This window comes from Chiloscyllium plagiosum, unplaced genomic scaffold, assembly GCF_037043375.1.
Source record: "Chiloscyllium plagiosum isolate Xiang-an unplaced genomic scaffold, Cpla_swu_hap1 HiC_scaffold_45, whole genome shotgun sequence".
Taxonomy (NCBI): Eukaryota; Metazoa; Chordata; class Chondrichthyes; order Orectolobiformes; family Hemiscylliidae; genus Chiloscyllium; species Chiloscyllium plagiosum.
Window position 1 is genome coordinate 36,452,641 of NW_028270183.1, and position 22,270 is coordinate 36,474,910.

Here is a 22,270-nt window from a genome sequence, read left to right on the forward strand (position 1 = left end):
ACTCTGTTGAAGGAACTACATAAATACAGGTTGTTACTTCAACCTTCAGAAAATGGAATGGTTGGAGCATAGGTGGTGGTGTTCGGCCCATCGTGTCTGTGCAGACCCTCTGAATGAGCATCTCCCTTACCATCATCCTCTTGACTTCTCCCTGTAACCCTGCATATGGTGCCTTTTCAAATTACCACATAATTCCCTTCTGAATGCCTCAGCTGAGCCTGCCTCCACCAAACGCTCAGGCAGTGCTGTCTTGGCTCTAACCACTCGCTGCTTCAAAACGTTTTCCTTCTTTTCATTTTTATTTTATAATAATATTCAAACCCTCAACCCCAACTTCAAACTTATTTCTCGGAGGTCACTGCCACTCAACATGTAAAGAAAAATAGGCCACACCCCATCAAAAACACAAGAGACAATAAGGAGTAAACGTTGATTGAGAAATTAAGCATCCAGACAATCTATATGATCTGCCCAATCTATATGATCTAATCAATCGAGCTTATTGCAGAGAATAGGGTTCCACAGTAAAAGGTGAATCACCTGGAGTTTGGTTTGTTTGTGCAATTTATGACAATTTAGGTGGACAGCACTTTTTTTTTGTGAATGTATTAATTTCTGAGAGGATGTTTCTACTTGTCAATTCAGTAGGCAAAGTGAATTATGAAGCAGTAATATTAACCAAAATCAAATTGTGAATGAAAATATGAACAAGTCAAAGAGCTACCTGGGGAATGAAGGGACAACTCACTCATTCCATAAGGCATGATGAGAAGCCCTGGGCCAAGGAACCTGTGTCAGCCTGCGCGACCCCTTGATGCTATGCAGATTTAGTGTTTGACAGCACAGCTGCAAAAAGAAAAGACAGCAGTAGTCCCCACACAAGACTTATCCACCTCCTGCCTATCCCTGGGCTGGAGGATAATAAACCTTCATAGAAAGACTTGGTTCAGAAGGAAACAAAGTAGCACATACTGCAGAATTGCTTAACATAGAATACACTTTCAGCCAATTACAGTTTAAATTATAATCAGTATTACATACTGAATTGTACATTTACCATTGTTGGTTTCTAGTGTTTAATCACTACTTTGCCCACAACTTTCAGGAGCTGTAATACAACCAGATAGTCAATGTCAACAGTGTTATGGAGATTTCAAACACACCAAATGCTCAATTTCCTTCCGAGCCCCAAGCATCCAATGTCCCCAGTGGGCCAGTGTAGATAGGAAGTGATTGTAGTGCTGACCTGGGACATTGTTAACATAGCAGCCATCCACAAGCAAATGCCCGTCCTTGGGGTCACAGAGAGGAGGCAAATAAGGGACGTAAGATGCACTCGCTCTGACGTAACGCCAGATACTGCCTGCTGGATGAAGATGAAGAGTAAGAATACAGACAGCACGGGAGGGAAGGGGAATCATAAGGAACACAGGGGCAGGGAGGAAAAAGCATGATTGTGGCCATCAAGAACAAATGGGAAAAAAAGTCTCCTTGAAGGGTCAGAACAGCAACAAATGTCAAAGAAAGTTCCCTGTAAGCCTGCTGAACATTTCTGCCATCCTAGAAGATTATAGATTCAAGGAAGTGTCTAAAATGGCAAAAGAAACACTGCTTTAATTTCTGACAGACATATAGACAGTTTATGAGCAAACAGCAACACACAATATCAAGTGGCTTGGCAGCAGGTAAAGTCAAACCAATTTAAACGGACCACACTATCAGAGGAAACAAAAAGGAGTTTAATCACAGAAAGAAGGGACACAATAGAAACGAACCCAAGAAGGAGAGTTAAAGACTAATTCTGTTCCCCAACCCTCTTAGCCATTATGTTAAGTGTCTTTGTTCCATGAAGTGGCCACTGTTGTCTTTGAATCTTGTTAGAAAATAAAATTCTACTGTGAGGTAGTGAGCATGTATGTATGGACTGGGGCAGAACATGCACAATGTTTTTTTGCAAAACACAACACTTGCTCACTCTCATCCCTAGCATTTTCTCATAACTCTTGAAGGTTTCTTCTTGAAGCTCTGAACATTTTCTGGTTTTAAAATCTGTTTATAATCTTTTGTGGTTGTCTGCTAAGTCTCTTTTGCATCCTCTTCACATCTTTCCCTAATAAACTTCCTAAAACAATTAACAGTAATCTAAGTTCACACCTATAGGTTGGGCATTACCTCTCTGCTTTTGTACTGGAGCTTCCTTTAATCATATTGGCTGACTGGTCTTGCCACTTTTTAACATTCTGCTCTTTTAATTTTTTGTCACTTAGTGTTTAATTTTCTCCTCCTCCCTCTCAAAACACACGACATATTTCTCCATTACAGATCCATCTAATATGCATCCTTCAAGCGGAATATGTCCTCCTGAGGTCCCACACAGCCCTCATCACAGATGGGAGATGGGGTGGGAGGATTATTTTTAGTGAGGAATGGTTGGACCTGTATCTGTGGAATTGAGAAGAAAGAGATGGTTGTTTTGTAATGCATGGTTTGGCAGGGTGTGAGGATGTTGTGAGGATGGTTGCCTGTTTTAAAGGTGCAGATCACAATTTAAGGGGAATTTCTTATTAATAAGGAGTCTCCCTTTTAAAAAGCAGATCAGAGTAATTCGTTCCTCAACTGCTTGTTAATCTGTAGAATTCTCTTCATTCAGACAGCACTGGAAACTGAACCCTTGAATAATTTTAAAGAAGGGAACAAAAAGGATCTGGGATCGATAGGAAAGAAGTTAAGCCACCATCAGATCAGTAATGATCTTTTAAAAAGCAAATCAGATTCAAAAGGCCAAAATATCTACTAAGATGATAAGAAATCGGGACAGAAATAGGCCATTCGGCCCCTAAAGCCTGCTCCACCATTCAATAGGTGATACATACTTTAACAGAAACTGTGCTGCTTTCATGGGAATCACTGCTTGCGTGAAGCGGTTACTGCTTAGAAAATGCCAGGCCATTTGGATGAAGATCTTCCTGTTTGCGAGGAGCTCAGATTTTGAGCATTCTGTCAGATGTACACTGCAACAAGTTAAATTGGCAGGACAGAAAAATATGCACCAAATGTCCCTAACGAGGCAACATTCTGAAAAAAACTGGAGAGGTTCATGCTGGGCACAAGGTACAATACCCAGGCGAAATCAGGAAGGCAATTATGTTCCTCACCTGAGAATGTATGTTGGCACGGCTGTGGGGATAGATGCATGTGGAGGTGGGGGAAATTATGGCTGGGTTCGCAGCAGAGGCACGTAGGAGAGGAAAAGGATAATATTACATTTTATGCAGTTGTTTAAAATCCCTCCAGAGCCTCCCTCCAAATTAAGTCCACAATAGAGGCCTTTACTTCAGCACATGCCACTGCCACTACTCCTTCCCTCTTCCAACCTTCAGGACTACAAACCAGCCCAGTCCAAAACTGCCCATTGAAGTCTCCCCAAAATTAAGCTCTGACTTGTGTTTGCTCGCTGCCCCTAATGTTTCACCTAGTTACCGGCTAAAGGTTCCACCTAACTACCAGTAGCCCCCCAGCTCCCGACCACTTCCTTTAAATGCTTTTGGAAGATTCAGACGTCACTTGTGCCCTAGCCTTTACAATGTTTACGGTAACCTCATTGCTGTTTGTGGAAGCTTCAATGAACAACAATATGTCTTCCCCATATTTTGACAATGGACTATCCAATATAGTCCACGGTGCATGGTGGCACAGTGGTTAGCACTGCTGCCTCACAGCCCCAGAGACCCGGGTTCAATCCCCGACTCAGGCGACTGACTGTGTGGAGTTTGCACATTCTCCCAGTGTCTGCGTGGGTTTCCTCCGGGTGCTCCGGTTTCCTCCCACAGTCCAAAAATGTGCAGGATAGGTGAATTGGCTACGCTAAATTGCCCATAGTGTTAGGTAAAGGGGTAAATGTAGGGGAATGGGTGGGTTAAGCTTCGGCGGGTCGGTGTGGACTTGTTGGGCCGAATGGCCTGTTTCCACACTGTAAGTAATCTAATCTAATCTAATATTTTGAGATGTCATGAAGTTATGAACAGCATCAAGCACAATTCCAGGTTTCAATATTAGCTCATTTTAAGGTGAAAATAATTGTGGAAAATGGTTTCAGTATTTCTGCGACTGGGTTATTGAGGCAAGTATAACGGATCATCTCAATTTTTAAACAGTGCCAAGTATGATATTGAGGGGTATTGTGAATGCTTACAGACTGCTCTTATTAAATATTTCATGGGGCTAGTTACATGGCTGATTATATCTGTTTTCCATTCAACAGTGTATGGTTTGGGAACTCATTCATTTCCTGATTCATTCAGCTTTCGTGTCAATGCTTGGGCTGAGTTCAGCTGTTCTGCAGGCTTAAGGGGAAAGGTTTTCTTTGGTTCTCCTAAAGAGTTATTTGAAATGTGCAACTGATTTAATGGAACAATTTTGGAAGATGTAGGGTGTTAAAATGTCTATTGATAAAGCCACTGCGTGCACACAGTCAAACTGAAAGCTCCCAATCAGAACCTCATTAACAGCTCAAACAGTTGTGCACACATATCACACTCAGGTGGACTGACCTCACCACTCCCCCACTGAATCCCATTTTACATAAGGGACGTTTAATAATTATACCAGCACTACTTATTAACCACGTCATTTCAAGAGCTAGTCTTTCAGAAAAAGCTGATGAACAACTTAATTGTGTGGCTTAAACCTGACATGCAAGGCCGAGAGAGCAACTTTTCTCACACTGAACACAGTCACAAGTTGAATTTTTGGTTTCTATTGGACTCCACATTGAAATATCTATCAAAAGCTAGATCACCACAATTTTGACCTAAGCTTACATGTCTAACAGAGTACATGGATTGGTAACAATCTGCAGCCTCACAACGTCAGGAGCAAAATGAATAAAATGTGGGTCAGACCGGCAATCCTGGTACAAATGGTTAGTTTTCACCTGCCATTTACAGGGATACCTGCCTTTCAGTTCTCAATGACGATGCTAACCAACATTAAAACTAAAGTCAAAACTAATGGAGGTGCCAGTGTCTCCAGGCCAAACACAGTTGGATAGTGCCTCTTGGTTGAAGAGATAGGGCGAGCTGGGTGGAACTATACATGTGCTATTTCTGATATCTGTTCTAAACCACACCGGTACGATGAGATTGTTATGTGTTATGGCATTTTGTTTTGCAGACTTAGATCTTCAAAACATTAGAGAAGATAGCAACTGCTCAGTAAAACCAACCTCTTTTGTATTGCTTTAGCCTGGTTCTTACCTATCAACTTCTGATCTAACCCACTGAACCTGCCTTTAGAGAATTCACATCTTCAACAGTCATTATTTCCGAATGAACGACTTCCAACTTTTGATTAGTTTTCAAGAAGTTCCTTGCACTGAAGAATTCCATTCGGCATTTTCACTTCAATGTTCAGTTAAAAGACAGGTATCTTTTGAAAACAAAGATACATCAGCCAAAGAAGCTACCATACGGTTAGTTTGGTGCCAAATGCTTCAAAGATGGTTGGTGATTGGTCTGACAATGGTAAAACAGCCTTAAAGGTAACTCAGGTACTGAGTGTTGGCAATTCTGCATGGTAGATTTCTGAGAACCAGAGATGCCAATAAACCGAAAGTACTTTCACTGCTCTGGTCATCCACTGATGGAAAGGTGACATCCAAATGGCAAATGTTAGATGGAATAGCAACAAATTAAAGTGGAACCCTCCTGCTCCATGGAAGGGCAGGAGGACACAACTTCTTGGGAGTAGGAGGGAAACATAACATCATTCCCAAGGTCAAAGAATACCTGAAGCAGACTGCTTCCGAGTGTAGCAGGTTAGCATCCACCAACGGGAAGCTGGGCAACATAGCCTACTTTTTTTTTTCACTACTTTGACCTGTTTCCCCCATGTCCCTTATACTGAGCCATTCCTTAACCAACTGTTGTCATGGTTCCTTTGGCCTTCCCAGGTAGTAGACTGAGAATAGCAAATAATGACTTCAAAACCAGTCAATTGAGGGACTGATAAGTCCCTCTTCTCACTGTAATTGTTTGTCTGAAGCCCTAGATGAGGCCTCCAATCAATAAGTTGATCCAATGTGTGGGTCCCAATTTCTTCTCTAAGTTCTGCAGGACTGCCTTCAGATTGCTGGGAGCTACTGGCAGTGAAAAAAAACCACATCCACGAATTCGCTGAGTCGGTGGCAGGATCAGTAGACACAAACAATACAGGGATAAAATCTGCTACTGGCGCCATGTTGTGTTCTGAAGAGAAGTCATATTAGACTCAAAGTGCTGTTCCATAAACACTGTTTTTCTCTCTCCATAAATTTTGCCAGACCTACTAAGTTTCTCCTGCATTTGTTTTTATTCCAGCTTTCCAGCATCTGCAGTGTTTTGCTTTAGTTTTAGAGCAGTCTTCTTCAGATAATGAAGCAGTCTGACACATAGACAGAGTTGTCAAATTCAGCTGTACACTATAAAGTGGCAAACAACATTTATATCACTCAAGTCAGAGTCTAACCAATACCCCTTTTTGACACTTCATGGATTATCATTAGCAAATTAGTCTCAATCAGCATGCTGAGAGATCACTAATGTCTAGAAACATAACTGGGCCAGCCATAAATACTGTAGTTACAAGTGAAAATTAGAAGCTGGCTGACCCACTCAGTTCCAGAAAGCCTGCCAACCACTTACAAGCACAAGGCAAGTGACATTCACCACCTGTCTCAATTATTATGGACATAACACATAAGGCATGTGATACTAATCAAAACAAAGCAGCCCACTTGACTTCTACCCTGACCACCACGTTAAACATTCACTTCCTTCATTATCAGCACAATGCAATTGCAGAGGCACGGCAGCAACTCAAATGTTTCTTCAACAGCACTTCCAAACTCACGATCTCTACCATACAGGCAGATAGTGCATGGGAACATCACTACCTCTAAACCAAGTCACATATCCATCTTGATCTGGAAACACTTTGGCATTCCTTCACCCTCACTGGATCTGAATACTGAAAATCGCTAACTAACAGTCCTGTGGGAGTCCCTATATGACTAAGCCGATGGCAGGTCAAGAAGGCAGCTCTCTCTCATCCATCCAAAGGGATGTTATGGATGGGAAATAAATGCTGGCCTTGCCAGTGATGCTCACATTCTGTGAATGAATTAAAAAAATGATTCCAGGTTCAAGGCACCAAATAAAATCCCCCCACATTCAGGTAGTTTCTAATACACCGAGTGTGTAGTGCCTGCAGGTCCCACACTTTCTGGTTTCCAATAACTGACGTATTGTTGCTGTGTCATGTTGTCACGGCTCCTGGTGTTGTTACAAGTGCATTGAGATAGCAGTTTAACATCCCAAAGCTTTCCACATGGAGGAAGCTGATGGATTGGGAAGGTCAAGGAGATAGGTGCTGAGGCTTCAGAAGAACCTGCTGCCTTCTTGAAGAAAGATCACTGAACCCACAAAATGTTATCTCTGCTTTCTCTCCACAGATGCTGCAAGACCTGCAGAATTTTTCCAGCAATTTCTGTTTCTGATTTCCAATATCCGCAATTCTTTCGGTTTTCTGTTACCTGCTTGGATCAGGATGACCATCTCAACTCTCATATATCCACATAATTACTGTCCTGGAAAGTTTCTAGGTACTGAATTTAGGTACTGGAGTTCATATTGTTTACCTGATTTTCAAAAAGCTGTTTATATGATGCCATAACATAATGTCCTTCTGAACGAGTGCGTTCCTTAATCGACTAATAATGTATCCTTATTGAGAGTTCAGCAGTTTGAAGTCAAGCTGGTCAGTTGGGTTGGCAATGTTTCTATAGCCAGGTTATTAGTAACACTGGCATAACATGGCAAGTGCTACAACAGCTCCACAGAGAGGGTTATTGGGGTACCGTCTTGATTACTGATCTGGATCAAGCTGTTTCAAGCCCACAACTTGCAGGCAATATGAAACTGCGTTATGGATCTGGACCGGAGAAGAGGTTAGAAGCAGATCCAGATGACAAAATACAGGGGGCAAGGACTAACAGCAAGCTCCATGTGATGCCATTAATAAGAGATTTAAGTGCAAGTGTAACCTGTTGTGAAGTATACTCAGGAGATGGCGAGGCCCACAGATGCTGGAGAAGTCAGAGCTGATAAAGTGTGGTGCTGGAAAAAGCACAGCAGGTCAGGCAGCATCTGAGGAGCAAGAGAGTCAATGTTTCAGGCTTAATGCTTCATCAGGTCAAGGTTTACGAACCAGGGCAGTGAGATGATGGTGAGAGTAAATTATGTGTTCAGAAATGTTGCTAGCATGACCAAATGCAAAACAAAATGTATCACTGTCCTTGTACAGGACATGTGCACCAGCATCTCATTTCAGTTCCCTCTCCTGGACAGTGATACACAGAGGGGGAAGGAGGAAGAGAATCAGAGGAGGACCACAAAACTGATAAGTTCACCACCATAGGTTTGGAGTGCTGGAGTCTTTTCTTTCTAAAAGACCATCAAAAGTGATGGATTTCCAAAGAATGGAAAGGATTAGGTTCATTCCATGTAGGGTAAGGAGCAGTGGGGTAGGGAGTTATCAGTTGGTGAAGGCTCAACCATATAGAGTCTGCTTTATTTGACAGGTATTCTTTGTTTTATGGAAAGTGTTTCTGACATTGTCATAACTCTTTACACCTACATGTTGTACAGACTTTGGTGGTAACTGTAGGCTGAGGCCTTCCAATGTATTGTGTGTAACTATGGACTCCACATTCCATAGTGATAGCACTGGAGAAGATGCAGATGAGATTTACCAGGATTTGCCTGGGGATGGCAATTACAAAGAGAGATTGGACAGTCTGGAGTTGTTTGCCTTAGAGCAGAGGAGATTGTGAGGGGACATGATTGAAATGTATAAAATCAGGAGGAACATGGAGAGGGTAAACAGGAAGAAACTTTTTCCCTTGGTGGAGGGATCAGGGGCATAGATTTAAGGCAATGGGTGGGAACTTTGTAGAAGATGCAAGGAAATGTTCTCACTCGGAGGGTGGTGCAAATCTGGGCCTCCCTGCCTGTAAGAGTGGCAGAGGCAAAACCGTTCATCACATTGACGCAGCGTTTGGACGCACATTTGTGATGTCAGCGTTAGAAGGCTGTGGGCCAAGTGCTGGAAAATGGGATTAGAATATAAAGATGGTTGCTTTTGACCGGTGTGGGCCGAAAATCCTTCTTCTGTGCAGTTGACCTCTATGATGGAGTACTAATGACAACTGAAATAATTGCCTTTGATGTTATCAACTGAACAAAGTTGACAAATTAAACAATTCTATGATTCTAGAAATACGAAAAGCCCTAATAGCATTTCTCCCATTCTGAGGAAACACAGAACAATTGCTGTTTTTGTTTCATTCATGGGCATCACTGGGTGGGCCAGCACTTATGCTGCACTAAGATGCAGGCGATCTGCCTTGCTGAACTACTGCAGGCCAGTTGGTGTAATATTGGGGAAGGAGATCCAGGAACTCAATGCAAACTACCTCAATTGTAGAATGGGGAAATACCACAGCAATTTGTGCTTAGCAGGACCCCACAAACAACAATGAGCGAAATAACCAGATCGGGTGATTTGGTGGGTGTTAGTTGAAGGATAAATACTCAAGAATCAAGAGAATGCGATTCCAGTTGAGGGTACAGATGGGTCCTCTACTTAACATCTCATCCGAAACACAGCACTACTGACAGTGTAGCACTCCCTCACTGCAGAGTAAGTTGGAAGTGGAGGCATGTGAAAAGTATCTTTCACTAGAAACAAAGCTACTGTGGAGCACTTATTAGAAAGTGCAAAAGCAGCAAATAATTTCTACCTGGTGAATTTCTCCTACTTCAGTTACATGCAACCTCCTGTGTTGATTGGTAGTTTCCAACAGGAACATCACAGTCCAATCTACAAATTTCATTGTTTCCTTCAGTTCAGGTTGGTACCTAGTGGCTTATGCTGGTGATCTACACATGTAGCATTTTGACGGTGTACATAAACACATTGCTATGAGGACAGATTAATTGTATTTCTAAAGTTGTATGCTGAATCAAGTCTGCATTCTTCTGTTCTCTGTCACAGCAAATATGATGATGGCCCGTCTCACTCTGTATCTCATGCAGAATGCCTTCTTTAGCTCTGCAATTTATAATCCATGTTCCCTCAGACCAATCAGTGCATTAATGTCCTAGTCCTATCCAATGGGATTTCCACTGCAGGCTCATACCTCTGCATGGCAGCATGATACCTGTTGTACTTCCTAACCCTGAGCGATGGTACCACGGACCTGGGATCTCAGGCACTCTATATTCCTTCCCATTACCGAGAGTTTAAAACAAGTTCTAAGTTCACAGCTTGGCTGCTTCAAGGGACTTTGTGCAATTGGTCATGAATGGAAGTTGCTACAACACTGTGTTCTACTTGGCCAGTAATATCAATGTAAGTATGACCTTTAGTAATATTAACTTAATGATGCTGCATGTCCATGTACAAACTAATACTATTAAGTTAAGCTCGCAATTAAGCTGGAGGGAGCTGTTTTACTAAATAGCTATGGCCTGTTTGAGATATAAAAGTGAGGGTAACACGATAGCTCAGTCTGACACCACAAAGCAAGGATGAGTTTCTTACTTTGCTAAGCTCAAGAGAAGCAGTGGTCTTGAAAACCAAAGGTCAGCTACTGTTCCTTATCCAGGAGCAAACCTACTAACTGTACACTTTTGGGAAAAAAAATCCAAGAGGTATTGCAAGAATTCATTCAGCCCACACACTAATTGCTGCTAACGCTGTCACATTATAGGCTGCAGTGGGATTTTCTACATTGCTATTGCTGTCTTTAAAATAATAAGGCAGCAACTTTCATGCAAGTCCATAAGTACTAGGTAACTTCCACTTCACATTAAATGCAGATGTGGAGTCTGCAGGCAATTGTCTCCCACTGGGGAGGTATAGCTGCACAGAGTGTAGCTTCCAGGTAGAGGAAACGTGCAGGCTCACAAAGTGCTCCAGCTTACTTCTTAAATCCACGGGACAATGAAGGAAGATTGGGAATTTTTATCCTCTCTGATTGACAAGCACTCGCAAGGTGCTCTGCATGTGCTTTCTTGAGACTAAAGGAAGCTAACCTGAACTCTCAGCACCTGGAATCTGAATTACAGAGACTGGTGGGAGACCATGAACTACCTTGCAATATATCCAGTCAATATACAAATTCTGAATGGCAAAATATTCTAGGGAGGGATGTAGGGAAGGAGGGGAGGAAAGGGGGAGGGCAGTACATGTTTTTTTAAAACAGAAAGTGAATTAAAATCTTACTGTGACTGTTCACTCTTCTTGCATAATACTTACCACTGCAATTTTACAAAGCCTGTAAATGGCAGATTAAACTAGACATTTGATACAATGCAAGGAACGTGGACACTCAAAGGGGTTAAACATAGCCTTTAATTAATGAGAAGGAATGGAGAGAAGATACAATTCTGTGTGAAAAAGGTTACCCTTAGATTAATTTTGGATTAACAGAAGCAGTTATGAATTGGGTGTGGATATTGACAATATTACAAAGCAATGCCACCACAATGAGAGATGGGAAACAAAAGCTTTGGGAGGCAGGGCAAGATGGGAAAGGACACAAACGAGCGTTACACACCACGGTACAACCTCCACTCTCAAGGGCAGAACAAGGAGTTGTGGATAGCAATGTCCCAGTACAGCTCAGCTTAGTATCAGTGACAGAATCAGATCGGAGTTTTAACAATCAGAGGTCAGCAAATGTCCCTTCCACCACAAAGCCCAGGAGTAGACCTCTAGAAAATCACTCCAAATTCAAGAAAGATTTTAACCAGGTCTTATTTGAAGAGAACAGAATGAATTCTCCATGTTGTTAAGGCTCCATCTGCTTCAGTTCAATCAATGGAAGTTCATGATAAAACCACTCCACATCATCAGTAAAGGGGAACACTCAGCAATATCCCTTTAACTTCAGAATCTCAATTATAAAAGGTACTCTTCAGATAATAATGCAATTTTCAGTCACCTGTTATCCTCAGTATCTCCTCAATACTGAAGATTCTTTTTAAAATCGGTGCCATTCTTTCCAAATTAAATCGACAATTTTGTACTGATGATCGCACATTTTAGCTGGATTCTCCTGCCTCTTTGGTTTAGTTTAACAAGTCCAGTCTGCAATATGCTTGCGTGATATATTGACAGAAACTGGTCAGGCTGTTTGGGATCTGGGGCTGTAAATCTCCAAAGCAGTAACTGAAAATGACAGGAACAGGGCGAGGGGGGGGGATGAGCTGGGAGGTAGAGAATGGAGACAGAGACAAGATCTTTGCCACAAAACAGAGTGAAAAGAAGCGAAGCAACCTCTAAACGCCGTCAGCAGTAACGTGCTTAACACGCGGCCCTCTAATGCTCAGATCTGGAGATGACCTGCAGTGAAGAGGCTACAAAATCCAATTAAAAAGGGCACAGCCAGTATTCCAGAACAACCAATCTACTGCCACACTGCAGCTGATATGTGGCCAGAAGTCTTGTTAATACCAAGCGACTGGAGTCAGTTCCCACACAAACCGCACGGGTACTTGCGATGCAAAGCAGGCATGCTTCAGACTAGGCACAGCCATTTGGAGCAATTGGCTTCTTTCATCAGCCCATTGTCACAAGATGCAACTGGCCCTTAAACAATGACAGGGGGTTTGATTCATTTGCAGACTCACTAGAGATGATGATTTATTTTTCTTGGTAAAGCAAATATTGGGAAGACAGATGAAAATAAAAAGGGAATAAATCTGAGTGTTCCGCTTTAAAGATAATTTAAGGATCATGCAAGCCTAAACAAACTAGCAATCCTGGTAATGCTGGCATTGTCGTTCCTATACTGCTCACTCTCCAACCAGGTGTCCAATGAATGACACAGAGCAGTGAAACAATTTGGAAATATTCCAGTAACACTGCCAAAAGTATAGTATTGGGATTTTCCACACTTATTGTTCAAATACCCACAAAACTACCATTCCCACCCACCAGCGCTGACCATATATTTTACATTATTCTTGCATCCTAGTGCCTGCCTGCCCTTCTCTAGGTGATCCAATTCTAGCCCAGCTGACCAATCAACTATAATAACGCTTACAAATCTTCAACCATTCAAATTTGAACTAAACTTCAGGGTTTAATTTGTATCTAATTCAGCTCACACTTGTAAGCTGCTTGAAATATCCTAAGATACCAGCATTAGCAGCATCATTTGCACAGAGTTTTGACAGTTACAGGATTACATTTCTATAAGGAACGTTTAGTAACTTAAATGGTTAAAGGGTCAAAAGGTACAGCATTTCAAAAAGGTAGCACATCCAAAGCAAATACTGCCTTGCAATGAAAACCCTGTGCTGACTACTGTGCCTCTGCCAAACCATCATACCCGACTAGGTTTGAAACTGGATGCATGACATTGAATATAAATTAGTGACTGAATTAATTGGTTTGTGATTGCACATTTGAGGAAAGTTATAGCACTAAAAGCTGCACAATCAACCCCAATTCTTACAGGCTCCAGGATCAATATTTTAAATTACTATATTTGGCCAATGCTGTTTTTCTTTGTTTAAACTTTTTCACAGGGTGACTCTTGCAGCCTTTATGAATCCCAGGAAGACTCATTGAACTGTGTAGTATTCAGATTGGAAAATTGAAGGTGGACTTCCAGATGCTTAAAAAAAAGTCACAGAATAACTGCACAATAGAATTTCATCCGGTGTGCTGTTAAAACTGCTCTTCAATCTACTGAAGGGTAAAGGACTCCCAACTGTTTGACGAGTTACCATCAATTTATGGGAGGAGGAGAAAAGTTATTTCCTATTGGACAAAAGCAAAAAGGGACGAATATCTTGCTGGCAGAAGGCAAGGTACTCAGACATGGTATAAATCTGTTACACATAGAACAAGCCACAGACCCACAGCAAACAGACAGTCTTACCATCTTTGTGCACTCGCATTGCAGATGCAGTGATATCAGTTGTTACATTGAAATATGGAATCCAGAGGTCCTGAAGTCAGGGGTGGGGAAGAGAAGAGTTATAACCTGTGAACAGCTGTGGTTATAGCGCTTTCCAGTAACACATTTTAAGTCCCAGCAGTTGGCAATACTGGACAAGTAGGTAGATAGGATAGTGAAGAAGGCATTTGGTATGCTTTCCTTTATTGGTCAAAGTATTGAGTACAGGGGTTGGGAGGTCATGTTGTGCCTGTACAGGACACGGGTTAGGCCACTGTTGGAATATTGCGTGCAATTCTGGTCTCCTTCCTATTGGAAAGATGTTGTGAAACTTGAAAGGGCTCAAAAAAGGTTTACAAGGATGTTGCCAGGGTTGGAGGATCTGAGCCATAGGGAGAGGCTGAACAGGCTGGGGCTGTTTTCCCTGGAGCGTCGGAGGCTGAGGTTTACAAAATTATGAGGGGCATGGATAGGACAAATAGACAAAGTCTTTTCCCTGGGGTTGGGGAGTCCAGAAGTAGAGGGCATAGGTTTAGGGTGAGAGGGGAAAGATATAAAAGAGACCTAAGGGGCAACGTTTTCACACAGAGGGTGGTATGTGTATGGAATGAGCTGCCAGAGGAAGTGGTGGAGGCTGGTACAATGGCAACATTTAAGAGGCATTTGGATGGGTATATGAATAGAAAGGGTTTGGAGGGATATGGGTCGGGTGCTGGCAGGTGGGACTAGATTGGGTTGGGCTATCTGGTCAGCATGGACAGGTTGGACTGAAGGGTCTGTTTCCATGCTGTACATCTCTATGACTTTAACTCATATTTCAGACTAAATCCTGGCTTGACAAAGCTTATGTTTCATTGCTGCAGTTTGGTTACTGTGGCAATAATTTACTGAATATATTTCCATCAGGCTTCCTGGTTACAAAGGAATATGTTCATTACACTGAATAAAAAACAAACAAATCTGTTTACATATATAAAACAAAATTTATCTAAAGTCTCATCATAAACAGCAAAAAACTTCAACATGTCTTCCTAATAATATCCTTTAGACACTCAACTCCAGTAGTATCACTTCTACCTTCACAATTTCTTAAGACAAATGACAAAGTTAATAAAAGTGTTTCCTTTCACAAGACAGGATTCTTTGTGTTCCAGACAGTTTAACTCACTGGCTTCTTTTAGATTTCAATTACTCTGAAGCTGTGAAAACTTATTTTCAGCCTTGTTGGCTTGGAGGGGACTAAAAACTAAACCTTTCTGCTGCAATCAAGCTTTACTTCCCAACTCAGCCTGCTTGTAGCTCCTGGTCACCTGTTTCACTGCTGGTGCTAAAAGCTCAACTTTGTAAACATTTGAGCAATCCTCTCTCCAGATGGTTAGAGAGTCAGTTAGCTGAAGTTATATACTTTCGCAGAAAGATTGTCTGACCTAAATTTTATGTTATTCGTTCATGGGATGCAGGCATCGCTGGTTGATCAAGCACTTATTGTCTGTCCCTGTTCGCCCCTGAGGAGCTGACAATGATCTGTCTCCTTCACTGCTGTTAGACCAACAATGTGATTACAGAGGGGGTTCCAGGATATTGTTACAGCTACAGTGAAGGAACAGCGATATATTTCCAGGTCAGCATGGTGAGTGGCTGGGAGGGGGAATTGCAGGTGGTGCTGCCTTTAGAACATAGAACAATACAGCACAGAACAGGCCCTTCGGCCCACGATGTTGTGCCGAACATTTGTCCTAGCTTAAGCACCTATCCATGTACCTATCCAATTGCTACTTAAAGGTCACCAATGATTCTGACTCTGCCACTCCCACAGGCAGCGTATTCCATGCCCCCACCACTCTCTGGGTAAAGAACCTACCCCTGACATCCCCCCATACCTTTCACCCTTCACCTTAAATTTATGTCCCCTTGTAACACTCTGTTGTACCCGGGGAAAAAGTCTCTGACTGTCTACTCTATCTATTCCATTGATCATCTTATAAACCTCTATCAAGTCACCCCTCATCCTTCGCCGTTCCAATGAGAAACGGCCTAGCACTCTCAACCTATCCTCGTACGACCTATTCTCCATTCCAGGCAACATCCTGGTAAATCTCCTCTGCACACTCTCCAAAGCTTCCACATCTTTCCTAAAGTGAGGCGACCAGAATTGCACACAGTACTCCAAATGTGGCCTTACCAAGGTCCTATACAGCTGCAACATCACCTCACGACTCTTGAATTCAATCCCTCTGCTAATGAACGCTAATACACCATAGGCCTTCTTACAAACTCTATCCACCTGAGTGGCAACTTTCAAAGATCGATGAACATAGACCCCAAGATCCCTCTGCTCCTCCACCTTACTAAGAACCCTACCGTTAACCCTGTATTCCGCATTCTTATTTGTCATTCCAAAATGGACAACCTCACACTTGACAGGGTTGAACTCCATCTGCCACTCCTCAGCCCAGCTCTGCATCATATCTAAGTCCCTTTGCAGCCGACAACAGCCCTCCTCACTATCCACAACTCCACCAATCTTCGTATCGTCTGCAAATTTACTGACCCACCCTTCGACTCCCTCATCCAAGTCATTAATAAAAATTACAAACAGCAGAGGACCCAGAACTGATCCCTGCGGAACTCCACTTGTAACTGGGCTCCAGGCTGAATATTTACCATCTACCACCACTCTCGACCGGTTAGCCAGTTTTCTATCCAACTGGCCAAACTTCCCACTATCCCATGCTTCCTGGCTTTCCGCATAAGCCTACCATGGGGAACCTTATCAAATGCCTTACTAGATTAGATTAGATTACAGTGTGGAAACAGGCCCTTCGGCCCAACAAGTCCACACTGACCCGCCGAAGCGCAACCCACCCATACCACAACATTTACCCCTTACCTAACACTACAGGCAATTTAGCATGGCCAATTCACCTGACCCTGCACATCTTTGGACTGTGGGAGGAAACCGGAGCACCCGGAGGAAACCCACGCAGACACGGGGAGAACGTGCAAACTCCACACAGTCAGTCGCCTGAGGCGGGAAATGAACCCGGGTCTCTGGCGCTGTGAGGCAGCAGTGCTAACCACTATGCCACCGTGCCGCCCTTAAATCTAAAATCTAAAATACTAAAATCTATGTATACTACATCCATTGCTCTACCCTCATCCACATGCTTGGTCACCTCCTCAAAGAACTCAGTAAGACTTGTAAGGCAAGACCTACCCCTCACAAATCCTTGCTGGCTGTCCCTAATCAAGCAGTGTCTTTCCAGATACTCATAAATCCTATCCCTCAGTACCCTTTCCATTACTTTGCCTACTACCGAAGTAAGACTAACTGGTCTGTAATTCCCGGGGTTATCCCTATTCCCTTTTTTGAACAGGGGCACAACATTCGCCACTCTCCAGTCCCCTGGCACCACCCCCATTGACAGTGAAGACGAAAAGATCATTGCCAACGGTTCTGCAATTTCCTCTCTTGCTTCCCACATAATCCTAGGATATATCCCATCAGGCCCGGGGGACTTGTCTATCCTCAAGTTTTTCAAAATGCCCAACACATCTTCCTTCCTAACAAGTATCTCCTCTAGCTTACCAGTCCGTTTCACACTCTCCTCTTCAACAATACGGTCCCTCTCGTTTGTAAATACTGAAGAAAAGTACTCATTCAAGACCTCTCTATCTCTTCCGACTCAATACACAGTTGCCCACTACTGTCCTTGATCAGACCTACCCTCGTTCTCATCATTCTCATGTTTCTCACATACGCATAAAAGGCCTTGTAAGGCAAGGCCCTTCTAGATGGTAGTGGTTGTGGGTTTGGAAGGTGCAGTCGAAAGATCTTTGATGATTTCTGCAGTGCATCTTGTAGATGGTGCATACTGATACTACTGAGCGTTAGTGGTGGAGCGAGTTGATATCTGTGGGGTATTATCATGGCTGTCTGCCCTCAATAAGTAAGTAGTATCTGATCCTTACACCAAAAAGTCAGCTTCACAGAATTAAAAAATCAAACCTTTACCTTTCTTCCACATTAAAATCCAAGTTTCGTATTATGAATATGCCATAAATATTTATCACAAAATACTGTATACTGGAGATCACTGTCGAGCTCAGTGTTTCTAATCTACACGTTAATGATGGGAGGTGAGAGTTAGTGTCCACACAATGGAATGGTGCAACATAGATTGTGAAAGCAACATGAGAGAAGATCGGAGAATGTGTTTCTTTTGTGCAGCAAGTTATGATGATCTGCAATGCACTGCCTGAGAGGATGGTGGAAACAGATTTAATAGCAACTTCCAAAAAGCAAACTGTTTAAATGTTTGCAGGTGGGTAAAAATTGCTGAACTATCAAAAAAGTGCAGGGAAGGGGAATGATTGGATAGCTTGGTCAAACCATTGGCTCAAGCATATTGGGCCAATTGGCCTCCTCCTTACTGTTTAATTTGATGGTTCCTGATACATAGGGACCTGATGTGAAACACTATAGATGAGAAGGCTAAGTGATGAACGTGCTAATTCCAGCTGCAAACGGTTACCAGTACAAATTGCTACCATTACAAAGACACAACTTGGCTCAAATGTCTAACGTCATAGATGCTGCTCTGCTAATGAACTTGTACAACTCATTAATGTGAAGCCAACAGCACAGTAGTCTTCTCATGAGAACTGGAAGCAGGAATAGGCCCTACGCACCTGCTGTACCATTTGATAAGATCAGACTAGCTCAGACTGTGGTCTCAAACTGACTCTCGTCTCCCGTACACTAAGAGTCCTCTACAAATCAATTATCAATCTAATTCACTCTTCGAATGACTCTGCCTCCAACAACTCTCTCGGCAAAAGAATTCTTCAGACCAAACATTTCTGCTTTATATAGGATCGACCTATTTTTAAACCATGTCCCCTAGCCCCTAATAGGCATTCAATATCAAGAAATAGTTGGAGTGGTTTACAAGGGTGAAGGTGCAGTCCAGTGGGATGATTAATCAGTTCTGTCAAGGTTTGTGTAACAGCTGTTTTTTTTTAAAGCTTACCTCAATTTGTTTGTCCTCAAATACATCAGCAATGCTTGTGTTAAAGGCAGAACCTGACAGCATAGAGGTGATGGGGTAGGTCAGGTCTAAGACGGTTTTGAAGACAGAGTTCATTGCCTATGGAAGACAGAAAGATGCGAATATTCTTAGTTGTATCTATGAACGCCTTGGCTAAACATGCAAATACTTTCCTCATTGAGTATTGACCAGTAGGTATGTATCCAGGATACTCAAAAACTACAACAAATATTCATTTGTTCGGGCTGATGGGTCGTTCCCTGTTTGTGCTAAACCTTATGATGGATATTAAAGAGTACAGCATAGAAACAGACCCTTTGGTCCAAATTGTCCATGCTGACCAGATAAATCCTAACCTAATCTAGTCCCATTTGACCAGCATTTGGCCCATATTCCTCTAAACCCTTCCTGTTTCTATACCCATCCAGATGCCTTTTAAATGCTGTAATTGTACCAGCCTCTACCACTTCCTCTGGCAGCTCATTCCATACACATACCACCCTCTGCATGCAAAAGTTGCCCTTTAGGTCCCTTTTATATCTTTCCCCACTCACCTTAAACATATGCTGCCTTGTTTTGGACTCCCCCATCCTTGGGAAAAGACTGTGTCTATTTACACTATCCATGCTCATGATTTTATAAACCTCTGTAAGGTCACCCCTCAGCCTCTGATGCTCCAGGGAAAACAGCCCCAGCCTGTTCAGCCTCTCCCTGTAGCTCAAGCACTCCAACCTGGCAACATCCTTGTAAATCTTTTCTGAACCCTTTCAAGTTTAACACATCTTTCCCATAGAAGGAAACCAGAATTGAATGCAGAATTTTAAAGTGGCCTAACCAATGCCCTGTACAGCCTCAACGTGACATCCCATCACCCATCAGTTGAAGCCAAGGGCAGAGCACCCTTGCCTCTGACATGGGCTTGAAGTTCTACTGCAGAAACTGCATCCAGAATCTGTGCGAGCAGCTCTAGTTGGCAGGAATACTGTCTCTCAGATCAGAGGTTAAATCAAAACCCTGTCGACTCTCTTGGGTGGACATGAAGGACCCTACAAGAGCAGAGAGCTTCCCTGCGTTTGCTGGCCAATAGTTATGCAACCAAAATGAGAAAACATAAATTGGTCATCGTCGTGCTATTTATGCAGGTGATAATTTTGCACAAACGTTTTTCTTACATTAATACTGACTGCATTTCAAGAAGTATTTAGCAGACTGTAAAGCACTTAGGGTCATTCTAAGATCACAAAACGTGCAATGGAAGTACAAATCTGTCTTTTGTTAACTATATGCTTCACCTTTGACTGCTCAGGATGGATAGCCACCAAGGACAACACATTAGGTCATTTCAACTATAAATGGGCTCCTTTTCCTTTAATATTCTACAACAGGGCATTTCTGTGGCACTGTGGGGCACAGACTCTGTCTTGGAGCAAGAAGCTTCAAGTTCAAGTCCCACTCTGGGACCTGACAATCATGGAAGGTGGTGTATTAATTCGGTTAAACAAGTGGAATATCAGTTTGCAAATCCTCCCAACACATCACGGGGGGTAGGTGGTAAGATCGGCAGAGTTTCCTGGTCAGACATATGATGGGGAGACATTGGTGTCTCTACTACCACTATGTAAGGCTCCAGATTAGAATGTGTATGTGAAAGTGCCACAATAACTCAAACTCTTGGCGCGAGGGACAGTTTGCTGAATGGCCAGTGTGCTGCAGATCGGTGCCAACACCTTAGGGTTTGATTTTTGTTCTGGATCTGGCAGATTCAGGACCTGCCTCCTTGCCCTGCCTGTTGTGACTGTTAGTCCACCATGACTTTGGGCAGAGAATTGGTGGCACAGTGGCTCAGTGGTTAGCACTGCTGCCTCACAGCGCCAGGGACCCATGTTTGATTTCCACCTCGGGCTACTGTCTGTGTGGAGTTTGCACATTCGCCCCGTGTCTGCGTGGGCTTTCCCCGGGTGCTCCGGTTTCCTCCCACAGTCCAAAGATGTGCAGGTCAGGTGAATTGGCCATGCTAAATTGCCTGTAGTGTTCAGGGATGTGTAAGTTAGATGCATTAGTCAGGGGTAAATGTAGAGTAATAGGGTAGGGGAATGGGTGTGGGTGGGTTATTCTTCGGAGGACTGGAGTGGACTTGTTGGGTCAAATGGCCTGTTTCCACACTGTAGGGGTTCTGTGATTCTATGAGAATTGATGAGGATGATCTGACAGCGAGAAAGCTAAACTATGGCCCATGGTGATGAGTTTTGAACTCTGGCTGAATCCATCCTTTTTAAAAAAATTCATGTTAAGCTGAAACAATTCTGTTTAAAAATGACCAGATTCCCCTGTTATTTGGAAATGCAAATAAAGGGTGACTAGAAAATATGAAACTCTCTTTGTTAGGATGAGTGATCTCATAGATATATAACATTCTTCAGAAGTGAGACGGACTATTCCCAGTGGCTGAGAGGTCAGGAACAAGGGAGAGTAAATGAAAAATATTTCAGGCAGAGTAGGAGAAACTTCATTATTTAAAATCAGAGGCTGTAGAATACACAATTGGAGATGATGTTTGAAACAGAGACATTCATGTTTCAGAACAGGTCAAATGGATGACCAAATGAAAATGGATGTTGGAGCTCAGGAGGATCCTGAGATTGTGCCAGGTGTTCTCATGTTTCTGGATCAGTTTTGTGGAAGATAAAGAAATGAAAAGGCTAGAAAAAGACTTACGTTTGCCCACTCTCTTGCTCTCTGCTTCGTCCTCACTGCACTCCGCTCCTCAGCATATAATGCCCCAATAAATGACCCAATAGAGGTTCCTCCGACAATATCGACCGGGATTCCAATCTCCTCCATGGCCTTCATTACACCGACATGTGAACATCCCCTGAGAGGGTCAACAACAAGAAGAGGGCAGGAGAGAAAAGAGGGAAGGGCAGGGTGATAATGAAGATGGGTTAGATGTCGGAACGAAGAGAAGGTGAGGTGAAAGAGGAAAGGGTAAGAGAAAGCAGGGGAGTGCAGGTTTGGATGGAGATAGCACTGTTACAATCACCACTCACGCTTCCAAAATACAACCTCTCACACACAAGAATTCAGAAACATTGCTGCAGTCTGGTTGTTTTTGGGAGCCCAGCTTCATCCTGTCCTCTGCTGCACGTCTGCACAAACAGCACTCGATGTGAGATGCAACAAGAGGTATTGACATCAGGTAGCAACAAAA

At 42.9% G+C, this 22,270-nt stretch overlaps 1 protein-coding gene across 1 annotated transcript in view; it reads right to left on the reverse strand.

Annotated features, from left to right (window-relative positions):
- pnpla6 (patatin-like phospholipase domain containing 6) overlaps positions 1-22,270 on the reverse strand; it is a 157,838-nt gene that overhangs the window by 36,599 nt on the left and 98,969 nt on the right. Inside the window, exons 23-25 of the mRNA XM_087983348.1 lie at positions 21,778-21,934; positions 19,045-19,161; positions 13,994-14,063 (exon numbers count right to left, since the gene is read on the reverse strand). Coding sequence (XP_087839474.1) covers positions 13,994-14,063; positions 19,045-19,161; positions 21,778-21,934 — 344 coding nt within the window. The remainder of the gene's footprint in view (positions 1-13,993; positions 14,064-19,044; positions 19,162-21,777; positions 21,935-22,270) is intronic.